The sequence below is a fragment of the Molothrus aeneus genome, chromosome 13 (assembly GCF_037042795.1).
Source record: "Molothrus aeneus isolate 106 chromosome 13, BPBGC_Maene_1.0, whole genome shotgun sequence".
Lineage (NCBI taxonomy): Eukaryota > Metazoa > Chordata > Aves > Passeriformes > Icteridae > Molothrus > Molothrus aeneus.
Genome location: NC_089658.1, coordinates 18,156,890 through 18,180,139, shown reverse-complemented (window position 1 = coordinate 18,180,139; position 23,250 = coordinate 18,156,890). Strand labels below are relative to the sequence as shown.

General features: G+C 46.3%; 1 protein-coding gene across 1 annotated transcript; it reads left to right on the top strand.

Moving 5' to 3' along the window:
* The first annotated feature begins 396 nt into the window (after window positions 1-396).
* DPP8 (dipeptidyl peptidase 8) lies at window positions 397-23,048 on the top strand. The gene is made up of 20 exons (XM_066558696.1): window positions 397-442; window positions 2,442-2,711; window positions 4,221-4,333; window positions 5,222-5,395; window positions 6,284-6,452; window positions 7,657-7,767; window positions 8,113-8,241; window positions 9,665-9,726; window positions 10,787-10,887; window positions 12,207-12,384; window positions 13,581-13,740; window positions 14,494-14,573; window positions 14,962-15,114; window positions 15,669-15,804; window positions 16,556-16,701; window positions 17,206-17,352; window positions 17,753-17,905; window positions 19,054-19,196; window positions 19,863-19,974; window positions 20,541-23,048. Exons 2-20 carry the CDS (start codon window positions 2,453-2,455, stop codon window positions 20,661-20,663), a joined length of 2,649 nt encoding a protein of 882 aa, XP_066414793.1. The 5' UTR covers window positions 397-442; window positions 2,442-2,452; the 3' UTR covers window positions 20,664-23,048.
* Window positions 23,049-23,250: the final 202 nt, after the last annotated feature.

Here is a 23,250-nt window from a genome sequence, read left to right as displayed (position 1 = left end):
GCTCACATTGCTGGAGGCTGAATGTGTTTTAGGGGTTCATTGCACTGGGTGTGCCCGGGGTTTAACACTTGTTATTACACCTGGGAATTTCTTTCCCCTGTGGGAAGCATATCAGTGTGGAGGTGGCAGCATTTTTTGGGGAGGAAAAAACCGCGATTTTTGAAACTGCAGGGTGCCTGTGCACTGGGGGGTTGCGTGACCTGACTCCCGTGCATGGTGTAGTGTGTGTGTTTGTCCCAGTCCCTGTGCAAATGTCCCTGTTTCCCGTGTCCCGGTCCCCGTGCCCGGGTGGATGTCGCATTCCCGCCCTTGGTCCTCCCGGCTGGCAGGCGGCGCCGTGCCCGCTCCGGCGCGGTGCCCGTGGCCGCTCCTGGAAGCGGAAGCGGAAGCGGCAGCAGCGGCCCGGCGGGGCGGCTCGGCAGCAGCGCCGCCGCGGAGCTCCGTGAGTACCGGGGGAACCTCGGGGGCTCCGCTCCGGGGAGGACCCCTGGGGGCCTTAGGACTCTTGAGGTGGGCGAGAGGAGGGGGCTTGACCCGGGCTGGCCCCCCTTCCGCCCCCGGCCAGGCCTGGCCGCCGCCCCGGTCGTGGAGGGATCCCCGGGTTCTGCCCGTCTCCACCCCGGGATCCGTCCCCGGCCTTGGGGCTCCCCCGGGATCTACCCCTGGCCGTGCAGGTTTCCCCGGGATCTGCCCCTGGCCGTGCAGGTTCCCCCGGGATATGCTCCTGGCTGGGGAGGGCCCACCGGGATCTGCCCCTGGCCGTGGAGGGACGCCCCGAGGTCCTCTCCGGGCTGTGCAGGGTCCCCCAGGATCTGTCCCCTGCCGTGGAGGGACCCCCGCGGTGTGCCCGCCGCCCCCCCGGGACCTGCTCCCAACCATGGAGGACCCCCGGGAGCATCCCCCTGGGCTGACATTCCCGTGCCGGGTGGCCGTTCCCACTGCTATTAGCTCGTTAACGTCTCCTGCTCTTCGGTTTCTATCCCTTTTCCTGCGAGAAGTAGGTCGGGTTAAGAAATAGCAGCATCTGGGGGTAGGTGGGGAAAGGAGGTTTTTTCTTTGTTGGAGTTCTTCACATGAAACGAGATTTGCAATTCAGGTTTGAAGATTCATTGTCAGTTCCTGACGCTGCCTCGAGCACAGCGCTGCTCAGTGCATGCCTTGGATCCTTCTTCCATTTGGACAGGGCTCTTTTGTTCTGGATTTTTGTGCTGTAAATAGTGTGAGCAGAAGAAAAACCAGTGTTTGTTTTGTTTGTGTTGCCAAAGGTGAAACTAAGCTATTTGTGTTAAGATGGGTTTGTGTCAAGGTCCAGACCATGTCTTTTTCACTCTTTTGGGGAGATGTCTCAGCTGCTCTGGAGAGCCATGGAGGAGCCAGTCCACCAGGGAGCTCTGCCAGCTGCCCAAGCCTGTGCCTTGAGCTCCAGCCATCCTCAGTGCCTGTTTGCTTGAGGGAAATGCTTTATTTAGGCTGTGTTAGTGTTTTGTCAGGCCAGCATGCTCTGCCCCAGCAGCATACACAACACTTGTGCAGTCTTTCCATGCTATATATAGACACCCCCTCCCTGCCTTTGAGGATTGATAACCCTACACCTTGGGCTCTCCAGGAATGAACTATGTGACGGGAGTTCATAGCTTGGATCCTTTTGGAGCTGCCCTCAGCTCTGGGATTTACAGTGGGAGGACTTGGTTTCCTCTTGCCAGACGTCTGGGCTGACAATTTCAGCTCAGATACACTTTGTAAAACCCTGCAGGGAGAGATATCTGCTGAATTAACAGCCTGTTGGGCAGATAAGGCTTGTGTTGCAGATAAATCTGTTTGGGAGATGCTTTTTTCATTGTGTCCTCTTCTGGTATTTGTAATTGGGACAATATAATAGTGGTGATCACTGCTAGACCTTTCTGAACTTAGTTTCAAAGGAGATACAACCAAACCCAAGAAGTTATGGGAGAATAATGGGAATAAGGATGAGCTGCCTAAGCCTGTTGTGTGGCCTGATGGTTCCAGATCAGCCACCAGTGTTATTTCTTCTGAGCAATTGTGTGTCCCAGCTCTTGCTCCTCTCCTAATCATCCCCTGTTCTGATATCAGTGTTTTGAGGTGATTTGTGGAGGTCTTAGAGGGAAAGAAGCAGGTGGGAGCTTAAAGGGGAAGAATTTATCCACTTCATGATCTAACATGAGTGGTTGGTATGTGTGGGCATGGGAAACACAACAATAAAACTGTGGCTCCATGAAGTCTTTAGTCCTTTCTGAAAGGCTAGGTGGTGCCAGCCTGTTTTCCAGAGCAGAAGAATATTTCCTAGTTCTCTTCCTTGTGCTGTGGGTTTTATTCCCCATGTGAAAGCATGGTTTTCTTAAAGCATTTTTGCCGTGGGGTGTGTTGGGAGTGTGCAGCGAGGGTTTGCTGGAGCTGAAGCTCTGCTGTTGTGTTTTTTCCAGAAACATGCAACATGGCAGCAGCCATGGAAACTGAACAGCCGGGCCTGGAAATCTTTGAGACTGCGGGTCGTGAGGAGCATGTCCCGAGGGAGGAGCAGCCAAAACTGGAACCTTTCTATGTAGAGAGGCATTCCTGGAGCCAGCTTCGGAAACTGCTCACAGACACACGGAAGTATCATGGATACATGATGGCAAAAGCCCCTCATGACTTCACCTTTGTGAAGAAAAATGACCCCGAAGGACCGCATTCCGATAGGATCTACTATCTGGGTGAGCTGGCTGGGACAGTGTCACTGCAGGGCTCTCTGGGATTGACTGTTCCTGACAGCTGGGTGTTCCTGGCACTTAAATCTAAAGGGATTCCAGGCCACGCTTGCTGGTCAAAAGTCATGATTGTGTTTGTAATAGCTCATTAAAACTTGTGAGTTAATCTCCCTTGGGAGTGGCACGATTGGAGGTGACCCATTAGGCCTGGAAAAGAGCTGGGAAATGTCCTTTGGGGCATGTTCCCGCGCTGGAAGTCTGTTCAGTCTCTTTCCTGTCACTCCAAGTAATACTCTCTCCAAAAGCTATGCAGGAGCTTTATCTTCTTTCAGAGATAAAGAAACCTTTGCAGAAAGGTTTATCTCCTTTCTCTTATTGCAGCTGTTGGGTGGAGCCTTGTTCTCCTTCAAAGTTTCCTTCCAAAGCAGAGATTTGAAGTGTAATTTTGAAAGTCCTTTGTGCCTCAGCTACCGATGGAGCAGGTTTTCCAGGAATCCTGTGTAGCAGCATAGATCAGGGGCAGCTTAAAGAGTAAATACTTTTCTCAGCATTTTTGGTCTTAATAATAAAAAACTTCCTGTAGTTTGTTGTCCTTGGATTCAGTGCCTCACTTGTGCATTGTTGCACTAATTAATGTTCACTTGATAGAAGTGATTTGGCACCATAAGTGATACTGTGAGCAACCCTCTGAGTGGTTTTTTGGAGCAGACCTTGTGGTGGAGGAATGCTTTTGTCAGGAGCTGCAGTAGCTGAACATAAATCCATGAAAACCTGGATTAGGGAGAGAAGCAATGGCTGAAGCAGAGGCCTAGGAGTCAAAGCCATGTTCTAGCCCTTCCACTTGCCACTTAGGCTGCTTGCTTAAGCTCAGGTTTGTGATTCACAGAGTCTTTGCATGTGCTGTGCAGTGACATAGTCAGAAAATTGCTGCTCTTTTTTTTCTTTTCACAAGATGGGGGTCATAATCCTTGGATGATGCTGAGTTCCAGCACATCATGGGTGGGTTGAGATTGATTCCCCTAGGATGAGATCTGCTTTCCCATGTACCAGTTCCTGAGCTATAAATCTGGCTTGGCCTTCCCTTGGAGCACACCTGGCTCTCTCTGGACTGATCCTCGTGTGCCTGGGCAGGAGCCTTCAGAAATCTGAATATCACTGAGAGAGAGGAGCAGGACAGGGATGTTCAAACCTCCCTAAAGGTCACAGGCTGTGTATCCCAGACAGAGGGATTAGCACAATAGCCCTCCTTGATTTGTAAAGCTTATGGAATAAAAGGGCAGTAAGAAGCACAGAGTGCTTTCAGCAGCATGGATGTCATTGTTCTCTGCTTTCTCTGCTCTGTGACTTGCACTTCTGTGAAGCAGGGAATTCCCAGAGTGAGGCTGCAGTGCAGAGACCATCAGTACTCCTGCTGGTAGGAACGGCCTGGGAAGCTGTTCCTGGGCAGCCTTTGAGAGTGTTTGGATTATTAACAGAAAGCTAATATACTTTTTTTTCACCTCACTTTCACAATAGCAATGTCTGGGGAGAACAGGGAGAACACGCTCTTCTACTCTGAAATTCCCAAAACCATAAACAAAGCTGCTGTCCTGCTGCTTTCCTGGAAGCCTCTTCTGGATCTTTTTCCGGTGGGTCCTGATTTTTTTCTTGCTTCAAGCATATGGGATTTGGGGTTTTCATAGTGAAAATTTGAAGTTTATTGTCTTAAAAATGTGAAGATTCTCCTTGTACATGCCAGGCCTGCAGCCATCCCAAAATGAAGCACAGCTTTCTCCTCAGTGTTTAGAGTTCCATCCTCTCTGTGTGCTGGATGATTCCTTTGCTGGCAGAGATGACAGGTGCTAATTTGCATCAAGTTCTGTGCTGTGAGATCTTGGGGATTGCTGAAGGAGCCTGGAGTCTCCAATCACTTCCCTGCTGTCTTGCAGGGGAAGTGATGATTCCCCCAGGATCAGTCAGTGGCTCCGTGACTCATGCTGGAGCAGAGGATCCCTTTCCCACTCACTGGGATGTGGATTCCCTTTTCCCTGCTGCACATAGCAAGCCTGCACCATCCCATCCCATGCACCATGGCAGGCTGGAGGAGGTGGGACAAACCCCACATGGAATGAGGTGGATTTTTCCCCGTGTTATTTCCCGGGGCTGTCAGCCAGACGTGAAACTCCGGCTGTGCTCTCCTCCCACCAGACCAGTCACTGCATGTCTGTGAAAGTGAGCAGAGCCTCTCCTGCTCATTCTAGAAACAACAGACCCTCAGTCTGAGCTTTCTTACACCAGTGAGTATTGGGAATAATGCTGGCCTTGCTATTGGAGGAGTGGCTGTCAGTTTATGTTTGTGTAGGATCTGATCATGGCCTAGAGCTACAAGTGCTGATGGCAGAGGCAAAGCAGGAGTGGGCTCCCAGCCGGCAGCAGGATTCTGGAGGAGGAGGATGTCTGCTCAGCCATCTGCTCCTGGAAGCAGGGTAAGGCTTGCAGAGCAGAGGTGTTGATTGGGCTTCTGTGCCTGTTTTCAGGCCATCCTGGACTATGGGATGTACTCCCGGGAAGAGGAGTTGCTGCGGGAGAGGAAGCGGATCGGCACTGTTGGGATTGCCTCCTATGATTACCACAGAGAGAGCGGCACCTTCCTGTTCCAGGCAGGGAGTGGGATTTATCATGTCAAAGATGGAGGCCCCCATGGATTCACCGTGAGTTTACTCATCTTCTGGCTCACTGCAGGACTTTGCTCTGGCAATGACCTCCTTTGGCTTGGAGTGAGAGCAAAGAGCAGATCATCAGCAGTTATTGCACTGGCACAGGAAGTGACCTTGATAACCTGGAAACAGGGTTATCCACAGGGGTGTGTGTCCATGATGGTAGAAACTCAGATGCACGGCTATAAGAGGTGGTAAAATTGTGGCAGCAAGGCAGGACACCAGATTGTTTGATTTTTCATGACTAGCAGTGTCCATAAAAAGCAACAAAAGGCTCCATGCTCTTTCATGGAGTCAGATGTCACATCAGAGACAACTTAGACAACTTTTGTCCCTGGGCTGCAGTTTCCAGGTCACTGTTCTGTGGTCAGTGATGGATGTATTACACCATTTTTACACTATTTGACTGTAAAACTTGCAGAACAAGCAGCCTTCACTCTCTTGAAGCTGGCCTTCAAAGCTGAAATAATTTATTATTATTATTATTATAGAACCGGGTGTTTGTCTAACCCTGTTGTCAAGGGTAATTTACTGTATCTTGAGTTGCTTTTGGAGGACAAGGTTGCATGTTCTGCCACCCTCTCTTAGAGTGCTGTTTTTAAGAAAGTGCCAGACTTCTCTACACAAGCTGCCCTCTGTTTTGGGGCTGATCCTCAGCTCTGGGGAAAGAGGCCTGGTGGGACCATGGCAGAGGCACAACTTTCCCTATAAAATATCTGCATAGTATTTTTCTGTGTGTAAAGTGGGTAGATTCCTCTCTAAACATGTATTTGAAGTCAGTGTCCACACTACTGTGGTCTTCTGAAATCCAGGTTGCTCAGTGGGTGTGTTCCTGTGTTACCATACCTTACTGTGTTTCTTTTTCTTTTTAATTCCAAATAGCAACAGCCTTTAAGACCCATTCTGGTAGAGACCAGTTGTCCAAATATCCGGATGGATCCCAAGCTTTGTCCAGCTGATCCAAATTGGATTGCATTTATCCATTGCAACGACATCTGGATATCTAATATAGAATCCAGGGAAGAAAGGAGGCTGACGTTTGTGCACAATGGTAATGCATCCTCAATTAAATTCCTCTACCTCCTCTGCACTTGTTCTTGCTAGACTGCATTGAGCAATGGCACTAAAGGTTCTTCTGAAATGGGGGTAATGGCCACTGTTTTCCACCTTGTTTGTCACATTTATAGACTTCCTGTAGTGCAGATACTGTGGGATGATTTTTTTCCCTGCACTGTGCAATCTGGCAGAATGAGTTGTTTGTTGGATGCATATGGAAGGGCTCTTCTCCTGAAACACAGCACATTGCTTTTCACTGGAACAGCCTTTTTTGTGTGGAGGAGCTGTGGGTGGAATAGAGTTGGAGGAAAGTTTCTGTCACGGTGAAATCAGGCTGCAGAGACTTTTAGGAACAATTTAGGCTGTTTCTGAATAGCACTGGGGCTTCTGCTTGCCCCTCATACTCAATAACTTAGGTTCTTCTTACCCTCTTCAACTCTCTTTTAGGCATTTATCCTGGAAGATAGAAAATGGGAAATTGTGGATAAAACACTTGTAAAATCAATTTCATTTTGTATTTAAACTATAATTTAAATATATAATTATAATTTAAATTTTAGTTAATTGAAATCTCCAACACTTCATAATAATGCTTTAGACTATTTAAATTCTTAATATTAAAATATTATGTAAGTACAGTAAAAATAAACTGTAGCAATGACTCCTTCTCAGATGATAATTATTTATGGAGTGCTGCTAAGTTACCTCCAGGGTAACAGGAAAAATATTGAAGCCCTATGGATATGTCATCATGTTGAGATGTTATGTAAGTCTGTTACTTTTGGTTCATACAGTGAATGAAAAACTGATGCTTTCATTTTTCTGAATGTTCGTGTCTTCAGTTTCAGTCCTTCAGAAAGGTTTGGGATTTTGATTTTCTTAAGTTGTAGTTCCAATTCACTGAACTCAGGTAGAGAGAACATTTTCTTTCCTTGCCTAATTGAGAGCCTGATTAGGTAGAAGTAAGAAGAGAAAATGGCTTTCCTTTCCTAAAAGAAGCTGCCATGTCAGAGAGGATTAAATCCTCCCTAAATACGTGAACAGAGAAGGCTGGAAGCAGAAAACAAATCTGCTGAGCAGTGAGATTTATTATCTTGTACTTGTTCCCTGGGGGTGAACTTGGGCTGTGTTTGGGATAATGCAGAACTGGTTTGGTTCTGCAGCACATCATGAACTAATTCTTTGGTGTCTTTTTTTAGAACTGGCCAATGTTGAGGAGGATCCAAAATCTGCTGGCGTGGCTACTTTTGTGCTGCAGGAGGAGTTTGACAGATACACTGGCTACTGGTGGTGCCCAAAGGCACAGCCCAGTAAGTGTGGGGGTCCAGGGTGTCTGACAGGCTCTGTCCAGTGCAGAACTCTCTCTTTCTAGCTCTTATTACCTTTATGCAATTTGGAAATTGTCTCCTTTGGAGCTGTCTGCACCAGGGGGCAGGTTCCAGGGGCTTTGTGAGCACTGGGGGGAGAGACTTCCCTTCTTACAACAGTGGTGGGAGTTGTAGGAGTCTCAGTGTTTTGCTTACTGAAACATGAGTCACAGGCTTTATTGGATTTTTCTTCATCCTTCCAATCAGCTCAGGCTCCTGAGAGAGTATTGATGCCTGCAATAACTGATAATCCTGATCTGTAATTCTGTAATGTTAATTCATTTACAGCACTGGATGGGGGTAAAGTTCTTCAAATTCTTTATGAAGAAAATGATGAGTCAGAGGTAGAAATTATCCATGTCACATCACCCATGCTGGAGACAAGAAGAACAGATTCCTTCCGGTACCCCAAAACTGGTGAGACCCTGAACTTACATCCCTGTTTTATTCCATGTGCTGACAGCAGTGACTCTTCAAGCCTAGAGCAGAGAGGTGTTGAGTAGTCTGAATTGGTGTCCAGGCAGTGCAAATGTGTTTGGGAAGCTGCTCTGGAGGCTGGGTGAGTCACTGGTGACTGTGCTGGTACTGAGGGCTCTGGGTGTCAGGAGTTGGCAGGAACCCTTTCTCATTGTCGCTGCTTGAGCCACTCTCTGGGATCCTGGAAAACCTGAGTTGTTGAGGAGTTGATTGTCATTATAGCCCTGTGTTTCTGAGGGAGCAGCTCCAGAATTACAGCCTTTTGGGGTTTTGGGAGGGTTTCTGTTTAGCTGCTGGCAGTGCTCTGGCAGTTCAAGTTCTGGAGGACTCTGATCTCCAGGACTGCTCTTGGACTTTGAACAGCAAACCCATCTTGGTGCAGCCTGCTAGAAAAACCACCTGTGGTCACATTTGCACACAGGTGGGTGGTCTGGAGGTTTCAGCAGTGAAGGGCTGAGGGCAGGCTTGAAGTGCAGTGCCACTGGAAGCAGGGAAGTGGGATTTAAGCAGACCTGCTGAGGGCTGATTCACTGTCAGGTGTGGGGCAAGTTTGAACAATTCAACTCTTTTGAGATTTCCCTGCTGTCACAGCAGGACACATTGCTCAGGTAACAGTGGTTTGCTCTCTTTCCTCACTCTTGAAATCTTCATTTTTTGGAGAAATATCTTCTGTTTGGCTGACCTTTTCAAGCTGCAGAATTCATTCAGATCTTGTCAATTCCCCAGTTCACTGGAAAAGCATTTCCTGATTTACTTCTTGTATCAAGGAGAGAGAAAGGCTCAGAGGCTGGGAAGCAAGAGGTGACACCTTGTGGTTTTTTGGTGGTGGGAACACTCAGATTTCTGAGAGTATTTTGCCATGGTTCTATTTAATGCAAAGAAAACAAGCTAACAAAAGCCCAAATCCCTTAAAGAATATGTAGCTTTATTATCATAATAGCACTAGTGATGGCAGTAGGTTTTTAGGTGTTTAATTTTCACAGATGCTCTTTAGCACTGGATCACTTTTTCTGTACCACCTTGGAATAGCAGCCAAACAGTGAACCAAAGCTTGCTCTGCTATCCCAGTCACTCCTGAGCATTTACATCCACCCTGGAAATGCATCCACTGACTGTGGGAGAAAAGACTGCCTGGGACAGCAGCGTGGCTCTTGATCTGTTTGCAGGATTACATCCTCTAAATCTCCCCACACTTGCAGTTTCTTTTTTTCCCTGCCTGGTTCTGTGCTGTCTCTCAGACATGCAGGGGGGCTATTTGATCAAAGAGCATTCTGCTGTTTGCCTTTTCCAGTCCTGCATGAATAACACCACAATAATACACAGCAAACAATCAATGCCTGACTGTTAACATCTGTTTTTATAGGTACAGCAAATCCAAAGGTCACTTTCAAGATCTCTGAAGTGACAATCAATGCAGAAGGCAGAGTAAGTCTATGTTCTGTTTGTTTGCCAAATACATTTAATTGCTGTGATTTATTTTTTATTTTTTTATTTTTTTGTAAAATTCATTTTCCAGTTCAGTACAGAGAAACTTTCCTGGTTGTGATGGCTTCCTGGCTTCTCTGGGGGAGGTGCCCTTGGCTCATTCCTGTGCAGATACTCAGTGTGCAGCAGTATTTCTCAAGGCTGTGCTTTTCTTTGCTACCACTGGTGTGTGAGCTCAGCTGCAGAGCAGAGTATTGTAGGTCTGGGTGGGTAGACCTTCTTATATGACTGATCTCTGGATTGGCTGCAGGTATTGGGAAAATTGGATTGCAAATACAGTATCTCACCTTACAAAAGCATGAACATATGGGAAGAGATGAACTTTGCTTTTGCCCTGGGATGTTTTAAACAGATGCAGAAATTTCCACAGCACAGATCTGTCCAAGATCTTTGGACAGATGGGAAATTAATCTTATCAAACAGATACATTAGCAGCCATAAATTACTGGAATTCTCCCAACTCTTGAGCTACTTCAGCCATCAGCAGTCACCTGCTGGGATAGTGATGCTGGTGTCAGCCAGTAAAGGCAGGGAATGCCTTCAGGACCCTTTGGGTACCACTGGGACTTGTTCCCAAGCCCAGCATGGACAGACTGCAGCACTGCATTTCATGGATCAGAACCACATTGATAACTGGGTGTCATGCAGCATGTTCAGCATCTATCCATGCAAATCCTACAAAAGAGCTTGGTACAAATCACCCCCCCTTTACAGGGGGAAACTGAGAATTCAAATGAGTTGTGAGAGATGAATTATGGGTTTGTGAGCAGCATCCAGATTTCTCTGGTCCCGGCCCTCGCTGTCCTGGCAGTGTGCAGCTCTCCTGCTGTGCTGGGGTCTGGCTCCAGACGGGGTTCAGTCCCCTGTGGTGCAAAGGCTGAACAATCTAAATTGCATGATCTGCACTGAAAAAGTCTTCTGTGTCCAGGCTCTCGTCGTGCATGAAAAACTGGTTGTGGGGGTTCATCTCAGTGTCACTGAATTGCTGCTTTGTCAACAGATTGCAGATGTTGTGGATAAAGAGCTAGTTCAGCCCTTCGAGATCCTCTTTGAAGGAGTAGAGTACATTGCTAGAGCTGGGTGGACGCCAGAAGGAAAATAGTGCGTATGTTAATCCTGTCTCTGCTCAGAGGGTTTGGGGTCATACAGTCAGAAGCAGATTTGTAGTGGTCTCTGTCTTCTTCCAGCTTAAGCCTGCTTTCACTTTTACATTGCTACCAACTTGTTTGTGCAAAGGGGACCATTTTTCCAAAAGCCAAACCAGAGCCCTCCTTGTGTCTTTCTCTGCTCCCTGGCCCTACTGCTTTGGGTTTGGGCACTCGCAGCCTTTGATGTGTGTGTCCTCTCAGCATCCCTGTGAGAGAGAGTGCAGTGCTATTATCCCCATTTTACAGATGGGGAACTGAAGCCCAGAGAGGTTAAGTGCCTTGCCATGGTCACGCAGGAAGTCTGTGGCTGAGGAGAGAAATGAGCCCAGGTCCCCCAGGCCCTAGGCTAGCGCCCTAACCACTGGACCATCCTTGCTGACCAGACTTACTGATCAGAAAACCTGCTGTAAGTGCTACTTACATTTGCATGTCATTTTAACCCTGTAGATGATGTAGTACAGTGTTTCTAACTCACCAGAAGCTTCTCCAAAAGGATATTTCACTGAAGGGGTTGTCCAGCCCTTGCACAGGCTGCCCAGGGCAGTGGTGGAATCACCATCCCTGGAAGGACTTTAAAGCTGTGTAGATGTGGCACTTGGGGACATGGTTAGTGGTGGGCTTGGCAGTGCTGGAGGAATGGTTGGACTCAATGATCTTAAGGGTCTTTTCCAACCCAGATGTTTCCGTGGTTTTACAGAAGTGTGCTCCACCAGGTTTTGAATCTAAAGATGGCTTTCACCTTTTTAATTTCTTTCCCATCCAAATCTGAAAGAAATCCAGGGACACATTTTCTATATTATCCTGCTTTTTGCAGAATTATTTTTGAAGCTACATATAAAGCCATCAGAATATGGCAGGGGCTGCTGCTGGTCCCTTTAGGTGCCAGTGTTATTTTCTGCCAGGTGTAGATCCAACAATAGTATTTTCACAAGCACCCAGAAATTTCAATTGAAATTTTTTCTGCTTCATTATTCCCTCTGATTTTTCTTTTCTCTTTCTCCCTCGAAGCACAATTCAAATCAGGGAGAACAGAATGAGTTAAACTTTTGAACTTGCAGTGCTTATGCAATATTAAAATGAAGTGAAATAGGTTCTTGTATTATGGAAGAGATTTGTTTATGTGGGTGAAATTTTGCACGTGACTTAATCTGCAATTGAATATTCTTGACTCCCTCAAAACACCTAGTGCTACTGAGTGTCTGCTGGGATTTTCAGGCCTGTGCCATACTCATGGTTGCATGTTATTTTCTCTAATATCTGTGTCCTCAACAGCATCTGGTCCATCTTGCTGGATCGCTCCCAAACTCGGCTTCAGATAGTCCTGATCCCTCCTGCATTATTCATCCCCACAGAAGATGATGCAATGGAAAGACAGAAACTTATTGATGCTGTACCAGATTCTGTTACACCTTTCATTATTTATGAAGAAACGACAGACATCTGGATAAATGTAAGAATTTGAATTTCAGCCTTCTCTGACAGTTTGTAGCACTCAAGTACTGTTGATGTTACTGCACTGCCAAGGGGAGTGATCCCCTCTTGCATATTCAGTGCTTCCTGCTGTAAAAAACAGGATGCAGAGAACAGATTTGGGAGGTGAAAACAGACCTGCTGTGCTTGAGTTGATGCAGTACTCAGAGCCTGGAGCAGAGCCCTGGGCTCTGGGTGTTCCCAGGTAGCCCCTTCCCCACAGTGTCACTGGCACTCTCCAGCTTCTTGGTGCCAATTATTAGCACCAGCAGTGCCACCAGATGAAATATTCTCCAGGCAACAATCATGGATCAAGATGGCACTGGGTGAACAGTCCTGAGAGTCAGCTAACAGGCACTGAACCCCTCCTGAACTACATCTGGTCTGGTGAAACAGATTAAGGGTGTGATGTTCTGGGAGGTGAGCTGCAGGGCCTGTGCTGAGAGCAGTCATGGGTGTGCCTGGTCACTGCTGTAAACTGTGCCTCTCCTCACACTGCTGCACATAAAGATCCTTTCTCTGCAGTGACATCCCATTGGAGGTGTGCCTGGGAGCATCAATCACTGGCAATGGTTGCATCTTTCAGCAGAGAGCATTTGCACAAAGCCTTCCAGTGAATGGTCACTGTACTGCTGTCTTAGATACCACATTCTCTCCTTAGTGTTTGGTTTCAGGATGGTGCAGTGAGTTTCCCTTTCTCCATTATTTTTACTGTCTGAAGTGGTTCCTGACTGGCAGCTCATACTGTGAAGAAAAATGCTCCCAAGTCCTCCAGAGATTGTCCCTTGAAGCAAGAGCTGGCATGTTGATGAGTGGGAAGATGATGTCAGCTCATCATTCTTTGAATAATCCTTCACTTGCAGGCAGCACAGGACAGAGGTCTGCAGAGCTGGACCCACCTCTGTGTCTAAGCTAGAAGGGCAGGTGCAGAAAAACTTAATTAGTTGGGTGACCAGGATATAGAGTTAGACTGGCAGAAAGCTGGAGCTGCAGGGATGTGGCACTGGCTGCAAACCCCTCTGGCTCCAAGTGTGACTGGTTCTCCCAGTAAGGATCAGTGCTGCACGGTTAGCCTGGACTGTGTGGTCTGTGTTGAGCAGCAGGAGGATCATATTTTGTGTGACTGCAGTGCCAGTGTCCTGCTGATAACAATAACCCACTGCTCTGTCTCCTCAGATCCATGATATCTTCTATGTCTTCCCTGAAAGCCACGAAGATGAGATAGAGTTCATCTTTGCCTCCGAGTGCAAGACGGGCTTCCGGCACCTGTACAAGGTGACTTCGGTTCTGAAGGAGAGCAAGTACAAACGGTCCTGTGGGAGCCTCCCTGCTCCGAGTAAGGGCAATTGTTCTGGTGCTTTAATTGGGCATTTGTTGCTGACCTGTGAGGAAATAAATGTCCTTCCAGCTGGCAGGAATTAGGGTCTTATTGGAAACTTCTGCTATTGTCCAGGAAAGCACTTCAGTGCACAGTCATTCCTCTGGAAATTGTACAGGGGTTATTCTGTTTTCAGCATGCCTTAGCTTTAACCCTGATCCTTCCTTATGGACTAGAACGAAAAGTTTCCAAAAACCAGATGGGAAACAAGCTCCCTGTGATACTGTGAGACATAGTTGGCTTTTCCTCTTCGCTGCTGGAACTTGGTCTTGCTCAGATGCAGGAAATTGCTGTGTGCAAAGCTCCCAGAGAGGTTTTTTCCACAGCATGTGTTCTTAAATTCACAGTTTCATGCTGTGATACTTAATTTACTTAGTATGTGTTGAAGGCACCTACTGACCTCTGTATGCACAAAAAATGCACTTAATTTTACTAGAGGTCCTAGTTTCATGCAACTGTTGTGGGTCTTTTTCCCACATAGCATTATATCTTGGGCTGATTAGATTTCTCTGAATCCATATGACTTCTTTTCCTTGCTAAATCTCCCTCATTCTTAGGGAAATAAAATCATCTTATAAAAGCAGGGTTCTTGCAAAATTCTCAATTTTTAACAACTCATATTTCCTTTGCCTGCCTATTGTTCAGTATATTTTTATGCAAGTGGCAAAATATTTTTAGGAGTAAAAATCTCTGTACATTGGCTATTTGCAGGTGACTTCAAGTGCCTCATCAAAGAGGAGATAGCAATTACCAGTGGGGAATGGGAAGTGCTTGGCAGACATGGATCCAACGTAAGTCTTGCTCTTGCTTCATGGATATCCTGCCACACACACTGCAGGGAGATGGTTCCTTGGAGGGATCAGCATAAATCTATTAATCCAGTGTGGTTTTAGCCAAAATACACAGTGTTTCTGTTCTGTGTAACTTGTGAACTTGTACAAGGAAGGAGGGAATGGTCCTCAAACCACTGCTCTTCTAGCTCTGAGCTGAATGAATTCTTTGATCATTTGAATCAAACTGACAGAGTTGCAGACAGTGAGAACACTTGTTTGGTTTATCCCTTGCAGATTGCTGGGCTCCAACTCAGCATTATGGAAGCGGGGCAGGAGGGACTGGGGGAGGCTTTGGGGTGGTAGAACTGGATATTGAGGGATGTGCTGTTTGTTTTGTTCCTGGCAGATCTATGTGGATGAAGCCAAAAAGCTGGTGTACTTTCAAGGCACAAAAGATTCACCTCTGGAGCATCACCTGTACGTTGTTAACTACGAGAACCCCGGGGAGGTGAAGCGCCTGACGGAGCGCGGTTACTCGCACGCCTGCTGTGTCAGCCAGGTACCTGTACCTGCCAGGCCTCTGCCTTAGCCCAGGCTTATCCTGCCACTCAGCAGACAGGGCAGTGTTGATATATAATAAAAGCGGATCTTAGGGTTGTGCCCTCCTGTGTGTTGTACAGTCAGTGTGTAAAACCACCCTGGAAACCAGACTTGACCTCCTGGTTCCATTGCTCTCCAGCTCACTTCAGGCAAAAGGAGCTGGGATGAATTGTTTGAAACTCTTTGAGCCTGACTCCCTGCCTGCAGTGGACTAGAGAGCAATCACCAGAGGAGATGAGCCTGAGCAGCCTTGGGTGGAGTTCCAGGAATCCAGCTAGGGATTCATGGCCCAGAAGAAGGTGTGTGACAAGGTCCTCATGCCACTCTTTGATTTTCAGGTGTATCTTTGGGTTTGGAGTGTTAAGGACTGTAGTGTTTCAGAGGGAGAAGTGCTCAGATTTCTGGTTTAATTCAGTCCTTAAGCATCTTCTGAAAGATCTAAATGCAAAATAAATGATCGCTTGCTTGTGGCTGTGCACTGAGGAGTTCAAGGTGTGTTCTTTTTCTCCCCAGGACTGTGACATGTTCATCAGCAAGTACAGTAATCAGAAGAACCCCCACTGTGTGTCACTGTACCGGCTGACAGGATCAGAAGAAGATGCAGCTCATAGGACTAAGGAATTCTGGGCTACCATTTTAGATTCAGCAGGTAATGGCATGGGTGAGGAACAGGAATAGGACAAGCAGGATCACAGGATAAAAGACATCCCAGTGTATGCTTGCTTGAGATTTGCTGTTGTGGCTGACCAGCCTCTTCTCTGAAACTCAGGCTTGTGTGAGGAGTTCTGTGAAGTACAGGAGGGACATTTTCAGCTCAGCAACAAATGGATATAAACAGACCATGGAGGAATTTAGAGTGGAAATTACCAATTTTCTCCTGCCAGTTTTAGTTCAGGGAGGGATTTAAGTGCACTCACTGCTCTGTGTGATGTGCCTGCTAAAGAGTGTGTTCCTGGGGAGGGAGGTGCACTTCTTAAATAGTGTGTGCTGCTGCCTACTCGTGTCTTCATGAGACAGCTCTTGGGCTAAATCTTCCACTGGATCTCTGTTGCCTTTCATTTCTCCTTACCTGAGGCATACTCCATGTCCTGTGCTTTCCATGTGTTAATGTAGGGAGTCCTAAGTGGGATTAGGAAGGGATGGGACATCTGTAATGGCTGTGTCAGGGGAGAAGAGTTACTGTAATTCACAGGAGAGCAGGAATGGGAATGTGATAGGGGAAAGCTCACCTAGGGCTGGGGCATTGCCAGTCTCTGCCTGGATCCAGCTACACCCACTGGAAAGTGTGGGAGAGCTCCACTGGGATTGCAGTGAGACTGGTGAGAGGACAGTGGGGCAGCACAGCTGTGTTAGTCATCCATTCCTGTTAAAACCAGGCTCTCTGTTGCCTCCCATGGCAGGTCCTCTTCCCGATTACATTCCCCCTGAAGTGTTCTCCTTTGAGAGCTCCACAGGGTTCACACTGTATGGAATGATGTACAAACCCCACAACCTGCAGCCTGGGAAGAAGTACCCCACAGTGCTCTTCATCTATGGAGGCCCTCAGGTGAGTTGGTGAGCAGTGGGATGGGCTGGCAGGGATCACTCCACTGCTCTCCTGCAGGAACACTTCCTGCTCTGTGCTGAGGGCAGCAGGTGACATTTTGTCTGTTTGGTGAGTAGGTGCTTGGCTAAAGGTTCTGTAAGGATTCATTGTTCCCAGGTCATGGATCCAGGCACTGCCACTTGTCTGAGGACAGGTATGGGGTAGCAGAGCTGGAACTGGGAGAAAAGGGATTCAGGTAGTCCTTGTTCCTAGTTCTGTCTGCTCCTCCTCTCCAGTTGCCTCACTGGACCTCAGCTGAGCTCTTCATACCTGTGACACAGAATGGCTTGTTTTACTGGGAGAGGAGTTTATTGCATAGCAGGGAGAGGGAATCCTGCAGCAGGGAGTAGGGATCTTGAAAACGTCACATTATAAAATTGTTTAAAGCACTTAAAGGAAGGTGAATATAAATAAAACCTGAAATTGGAGTTGACCTCTGGATTCTGTGCTGCTCTTTTATTCCAGGTACAGCTGGTGAACAACCGCTTTAAAGGAATCAAGTACTTCCGGCTGAACACCTTGGCCTCTTTAGGCTATGTTGTCGTTGTCATTGACAACAGGGGCTCCTGCCACCGAGGGCTGAAGTTTGAAGGAGCCTTTAAATACAAAATGGTAAGTGGGCTCTGAGTCTGGCTCTGTTCTCAGCCAGAGATGGGTTTGAGTGCCAGTGTTACCAGCACTGAAGGAGCCCAGCGCTGCCTGTGTGACACTCTTGGGGTTTGGGGACAGGAAGTGTGTATAGGTTAGAGTTGAGGGAGGAAAGATGCTTGATGTGGGAAAGATAAAATGTCCTGGTTTGAGGTCGTGAACCAGCTGCAACCTAACACAGGGTGGTTCATAATGAGGCTGTGACTCCTCACAGATACAATTTGCAGCTCACATGAAGCGGGGCAGTTGCATTCTGAGCATGGATCACTCCTGAGTGCCAAAGCTCTGAAGGTGGTTACCTTGGGCAATCCTGAGAATGTAACTTTTGCCTGTAACTAGCAGAACTTTGTCTCTGCCCTGCCAGGGACAGATAGAAATCGATGACCAGGTGGAAGGGCTGCAGTATTTGGCATCACAGCACGACTTCATCGACTTGGAGCGTGTGGGCATCCACGGCTGGTCCTATGGAGGCTACCTCTCCCTAATGGCTTTAACACAGAGGTCAGATATCTTCAGGGTATGTTCATGCATTGAGTACTTACTCTGGTGGTGCAGACAGAATTTTTCTTTTAAAGTGTGACTTCCATGGGTGGTGACAGCACAAAAACCTTGGAGTTTGCTCTAGACAAGCTAGGACACAGTGCAATGGCTGTTTCGTTCAACATTCTTCTCTTTGGGTGACTTCAGAGAGAAGTTGCTTTTCTAGCAGCTGTTGGACTGCTGAGCTTGCAATGACTTAGCTGTGCTCCTGTACCTCTACCTATCTCAGCTTCTCTGTGCTGAAGGTACCTTAGGTAGTGTCAACTGCTGCCCACTTTGTGCCAGCTGAGCTCTTAGTGTTGTGAACCAGGTAAGAGAAATGATCCTGGTGAAAAACAACACCTCCTTCTCATCCTCTGTTCGGCCCTGAGAGAGTAGTTCTTTGCAGACTGATCTATTCCCGGATCAAATTGCCCATGCTGCTGCATAGCAGTGTGTTCTGAAGCAGCCAGGAGGACAGCCTGGGGATGGGGAGAGGTACTGGAGAGAGGTTCTTGTGCCTGCCTGACTTTAGACAACTATAATAAACAGCCAGACTGCCTTTTGGGTAGAGGTGTGGGAAGAGCTGGTTATTGCCCTTGAGATGTGTTTTGTTCTTTGTGGCTACTCTTGCTTTCTTTAAGTCCAACTTTAATATTTCTGGGACGTTTGATAATTATTTGTCTCAATCCTTAACAATTGTTGTATTTTTACCTTTACAAACACCTGCCTTGCAAAGGGGTTTCAGCTGGTTTTGTGGTGTTTTTTGTTTTTTTTTCCTGGGTATTTTTTTCCATAAGCCTCTCTGCAAGCTGGTGGTAGCCATGCAGGGTAGTTTGTGGAGTCCTAGGGAGCTGTTTCTGTTAGACATGCAAATGGACCCAAACCCACAAAACCTCACAGAATGCACTTCCCTCAGCATCCCTTGCAGGGGGTATGTTTAGAGTTGCTTCCAATTTACCTGTAGGCTCTTCCTGGTTTCCAGCCTGCATGGATCAAAGCTGAGCTGTGCTGTGTGTGAACTGGGGCAGGGGCAGCAGGATTGCTTTGCTCCTTCCACAGTTACAGTGGAATGGAGCTGTGGGAGGGAGGATGTGCCCAGCTCAGGGGGCAGTGCTGACATTCCCCTCTCTGTGGCACTGGCAGGTGGCCATAGCTGGAGCCCCCGTCACGCTGTGGATTTTCTACGACACGGGCTACACAGAGCGCTACATGGGCCACCCAGAGCACAACGAGCAGGGCTACTACCTGGGATCCGTGGCCATGCAGGCTGAGAAGTTTCCTTCTGAGTGAGTTTGCTTCTGGCTCTTGTCTTCTTTTTCCTACCAGGAAAGTTCAAGCCTCATACACACATTTTTATCTCCCTGTTCTTGGTATTTCTCTAATCACAAATGCTCACATTAAATAATATTAAAAAAAAAAAAACTATACCGAAGACTAATAAACTTAATACTCAAATGAACATTTGCATAATTACAGACCATTTCATGTAAGCTCTTTTATACTATATTTTGTGTCTAAAGAAATGACAAACGTATCTTCAATTTGATTAGCACTTTAGAGCTACATTAACCTAAACAAAAATTAGTTAATTGGGATGGTTTTGTATGTTCTGAGGCTGTCTCAGCAGAGCAAGATGGGGCCATGGGCTTTCTTGTCAAAGAGTTGAAATCAGCAAGGTTTAAGGCCTCATATTGTCCAAGCTAGGAAGCATTGCTGAGAAATAAATAAGATATTCAGATAAAATGTCTGACTGTCATATGCACGTGCAGGAAGAACTTTCAGAGGAGGAAGGAGCAGGCTCAAGAAATGTGTCTATCCAGAGCAGTTTACAACCGTGAAATTACTGTTTTCAATGCAAATACTCTTTTCTGGGGAGTGTTTTTGTAGGGGTGTGTGTGGACTGTGAAATGAGTGGGATGCTGTCTAGAACTGTTTGTCTCTTGCTTTCCCAGACCAAACCGTTTGCTGCTGCTACACGGATTCTTGGATGAGAACGTTCACTTTGCACACACCAGTATTTTGCTCAGCTTTTTGGTGAGAGCTGGGAAACCTTATGATCTACAGGTAAGGCCAGAACCAGAGTGTAAAGGTAATAATGTGTGTGTCTTGGAGGAGTCCAGAATTGGAACTTGTACCATGACTGTGCTGGACACCTTGGAATTCTAGGATAAAACTGTAGCATTTGAGCCAAGCATTTTTTTTAATGTTAATATTTTATGAATTAACAAAAAGAAAAAATAGGCAAATAAGCAGTTAAGGCTGTTCCTGAGGAGATCTGCAGCTGGAAGGCAGAGCAGCAGTGTTCATGCAGCATGGAACAGGGTTCTGCATTTAATTAAACCCTGCTGGCTCAGTGCAGGTGGAGCCCAGGGATCCCAGACCACACTGCAGAAGTGGGGAATGTCCTCTGGCCAGGAGCTGCCTCTGCTCAGCCAGGCTGATCCCCTCCAGCACAGCTGGATCCCAGTGGGTTCTCCTGAGTTCAGGCAGTGGAGGATGAGGTGTGTCAGTTCAGGTGCAGAGTTATTGCAGGGACATTCCACGGACATGTGCAATGTGGCTCTGGGACTGATTTAGATATTGGCGCCTTCAACTCGTGTGGATATTTATGGCTTTATTTTCCATTTCAGATCTACCCTCAGGAGAGACACAGCATCAGGGTCCCTGAGTCGGGCGAGCACTACGAGCTGCACCTGCTCTATTACCTGCAGGAGAACCTGGGCTCTCGCATCGCTGCCATGAAGGCCATGTGACTGACCTCAGAGCTCTGCTCCACAGCTGCTCTCCGGACAGGGAGGTGTAGGAATCTAGAGAGAGTAGAATGGAACGTTGCTTTCTGGTGCCTGCCACACGTACACACCCTCACAGACACTTTTTTAAAAGTCAATTTGGTGCCATACGGGAAATTAAAGTACGGTGATCGAATAACTTTAGTTATTAAACTTTAAGCTGTAAATAAAATCCAATGTCTGTGGTATAATACAGTACCATGGGTGTTCTCTTGGGGGACGAGCTGAAACTGAAAATAACGTACTTCTACAGCACCAGATCTTCACTTTTTAGAAGAATTATGGCATAATTGATGTATTTTTACAGTGTGTTCCTTGGTATCCTATTACATTATACTGGATGATTTACTCACTACACAGCAAGAATTTACCTGAATGGTTACAACTTTTATTAATTTTAAATGCTATCATATAGCTTTTATGCTTTGTGAAAGGGATGTGTCTCACTCCTTAGAAGGTGGTCACAAGTTGGACACATCCCCTGTCTAGATGTTAATTGTTTTTTAAGAAGAAAGACTTTTAAGCTGCCTCTTAACGTATTTAAAGTTTGGATTCAGATCAGTTGATGCCAGGTTCTTTGATTCCTTCTCCCGTAGGATAAATCATTCTCTTTTCTTCCAGCAGCTTGAGAACCTATCCTGATTGTACTTGATTTCAGTGGAGAAGTGAATTGATACTTTACTGTGATATGGGCATAACAATCTTTTATTCTGAGGTGCAAACTAACTTAAGTTAAAAATCAGAAACTGTAAACTTTCAAACAAGCTTCAAAGGGCATCCTGTTGAGATGTTTCCCTGATGTTCACTCTGGAGCTGGGTTTGCAATACTCCTTCCTCACCCTCACATCAGCATGATATGTATGCATCCTGTTACAATGTAGAAATTCAATACTCTTATTCCAGGGTCTGCAGAGTATGTGTGGAGAGACCTTACATGTGAGGCAATATGAGCTGTTCTGTTGAACTTCCTCGTGTATGAGGGACTATTTCCCAGGCTCATGCCCTGTCCAGTCCCCTGTTCCTGGGTCCTTTCTAGCACTACTGTGCATGATGATGATGATGCTGTCTTTGAGAACCCCTTTCTGTACAGCTTCAGGTAACCCTCAAGGAATTGCAGTCCCAGTTGTGTTTTTGCTACTGAGGTTTTAACTAAGCAGCAGGCTTGGCTGAAAAGCATAAGCGTGTGAAGGCACTTTTAACTGGCAACAGGTAATTTAGGATAGAAATCCATAGAAAATTGTTCTCTTTAATCCTGAAAATTCTCCCTTTGGGACTTGCCTCTGAGACTCTGATAAGTTTTAATGGTTTTCTTAGAAACCCAAGAACTTCGTTTTCTTTCTGTTTTGGTCCTAGAGAGAAGCAGAGCATGATTTTCTTTTCATCTGCTGAAAATCTGGAACCAGTCTTTACGCTCTTAGAACTCCACACGTTGTAACCTTGTACTTTCCTTGATTTTGTACTGTTCAGCTTGATCCCAGAGCTCTGGGATTTAGCAGAGTCTGGCTGTATCGGATCAAACTGCATTGTTTTTCACTTAAACCGAGGGGAGCTGGGGCAGTTGCATGGTTGTAAAAGCCGTGTGTGAGAACAGGATCTCGTCTTTGGGATACACAAAGGAGCCAAAGCCAACAGGCTGCAGGGAGCTTCCTCTGCAGTGGGGAGCCTTGGTCCTGGCTGTTTGCTGATTTTCAGATTGCAGTGGTTACAAGTGGATCAGTTAAAACACCGTTAGCAGGCAGAGAAGGAGCCCAGCTCCAGGAATGTCTTCTCTTAATGTCTTCTCTCAGCGGTTAATTGTGGCTGAAGCAAAGGCAGCATCCCTGAGGTGTGTTACAGTCAGCACCGAGAGAGGAGCACAGGTGCAACACAACAGTGGGTAAAGGCAAAAATAAACTGTTCCTCTGGAATTCCATTGTGTTCCCAACGTGTTTATGCTGTATTATATATACATATATCTATATCTGTTCATATATACATATATGTATAAAATTACCCATGGATAGTATTTGCCTTTTCCAAGGTTGTTTATATTTTGTTCAATATTAAATTAACTTTCTTTTTTGGGGTGTTTTTGTTCTTTTTCTAGAGGTGATTACCCTTGAATGTAAATGTATATGATTTTTAAGATGAAATTGATCTTTTTGTTTAAAAAACAGAACAAAAATGGCCTTCATCAAACAGTGCTTTTTTTGGGGGACTGAAGAACTAAACATTACGTGAGTAAACTGGGCTGGGTTTGGATTTGAGGCAGGATGTGATTATAAGTGCTGACATAGAATTTTTAATAATGCATCCTTCCACTGTTTAAATATATACATCAAAAAGCTATTAAAGTACTATATACTGTAACTGCTGTGTTTTGCAACATAAATTATGGATTCTTTCTTTCCTACCATTTTCTTTTCTTTTTACTGTAGTTAAGCACTTTAAGACCCCGTGCTCTCTTATCCTGTGGAAGTGCTGGAAGGATTTATCACCAGAGTTTTGTAGTTCTTGCAAAAGAGATGCCTTAGATGAAGTCTGATTCCAACTAAATTCCCAGTGGAGACAG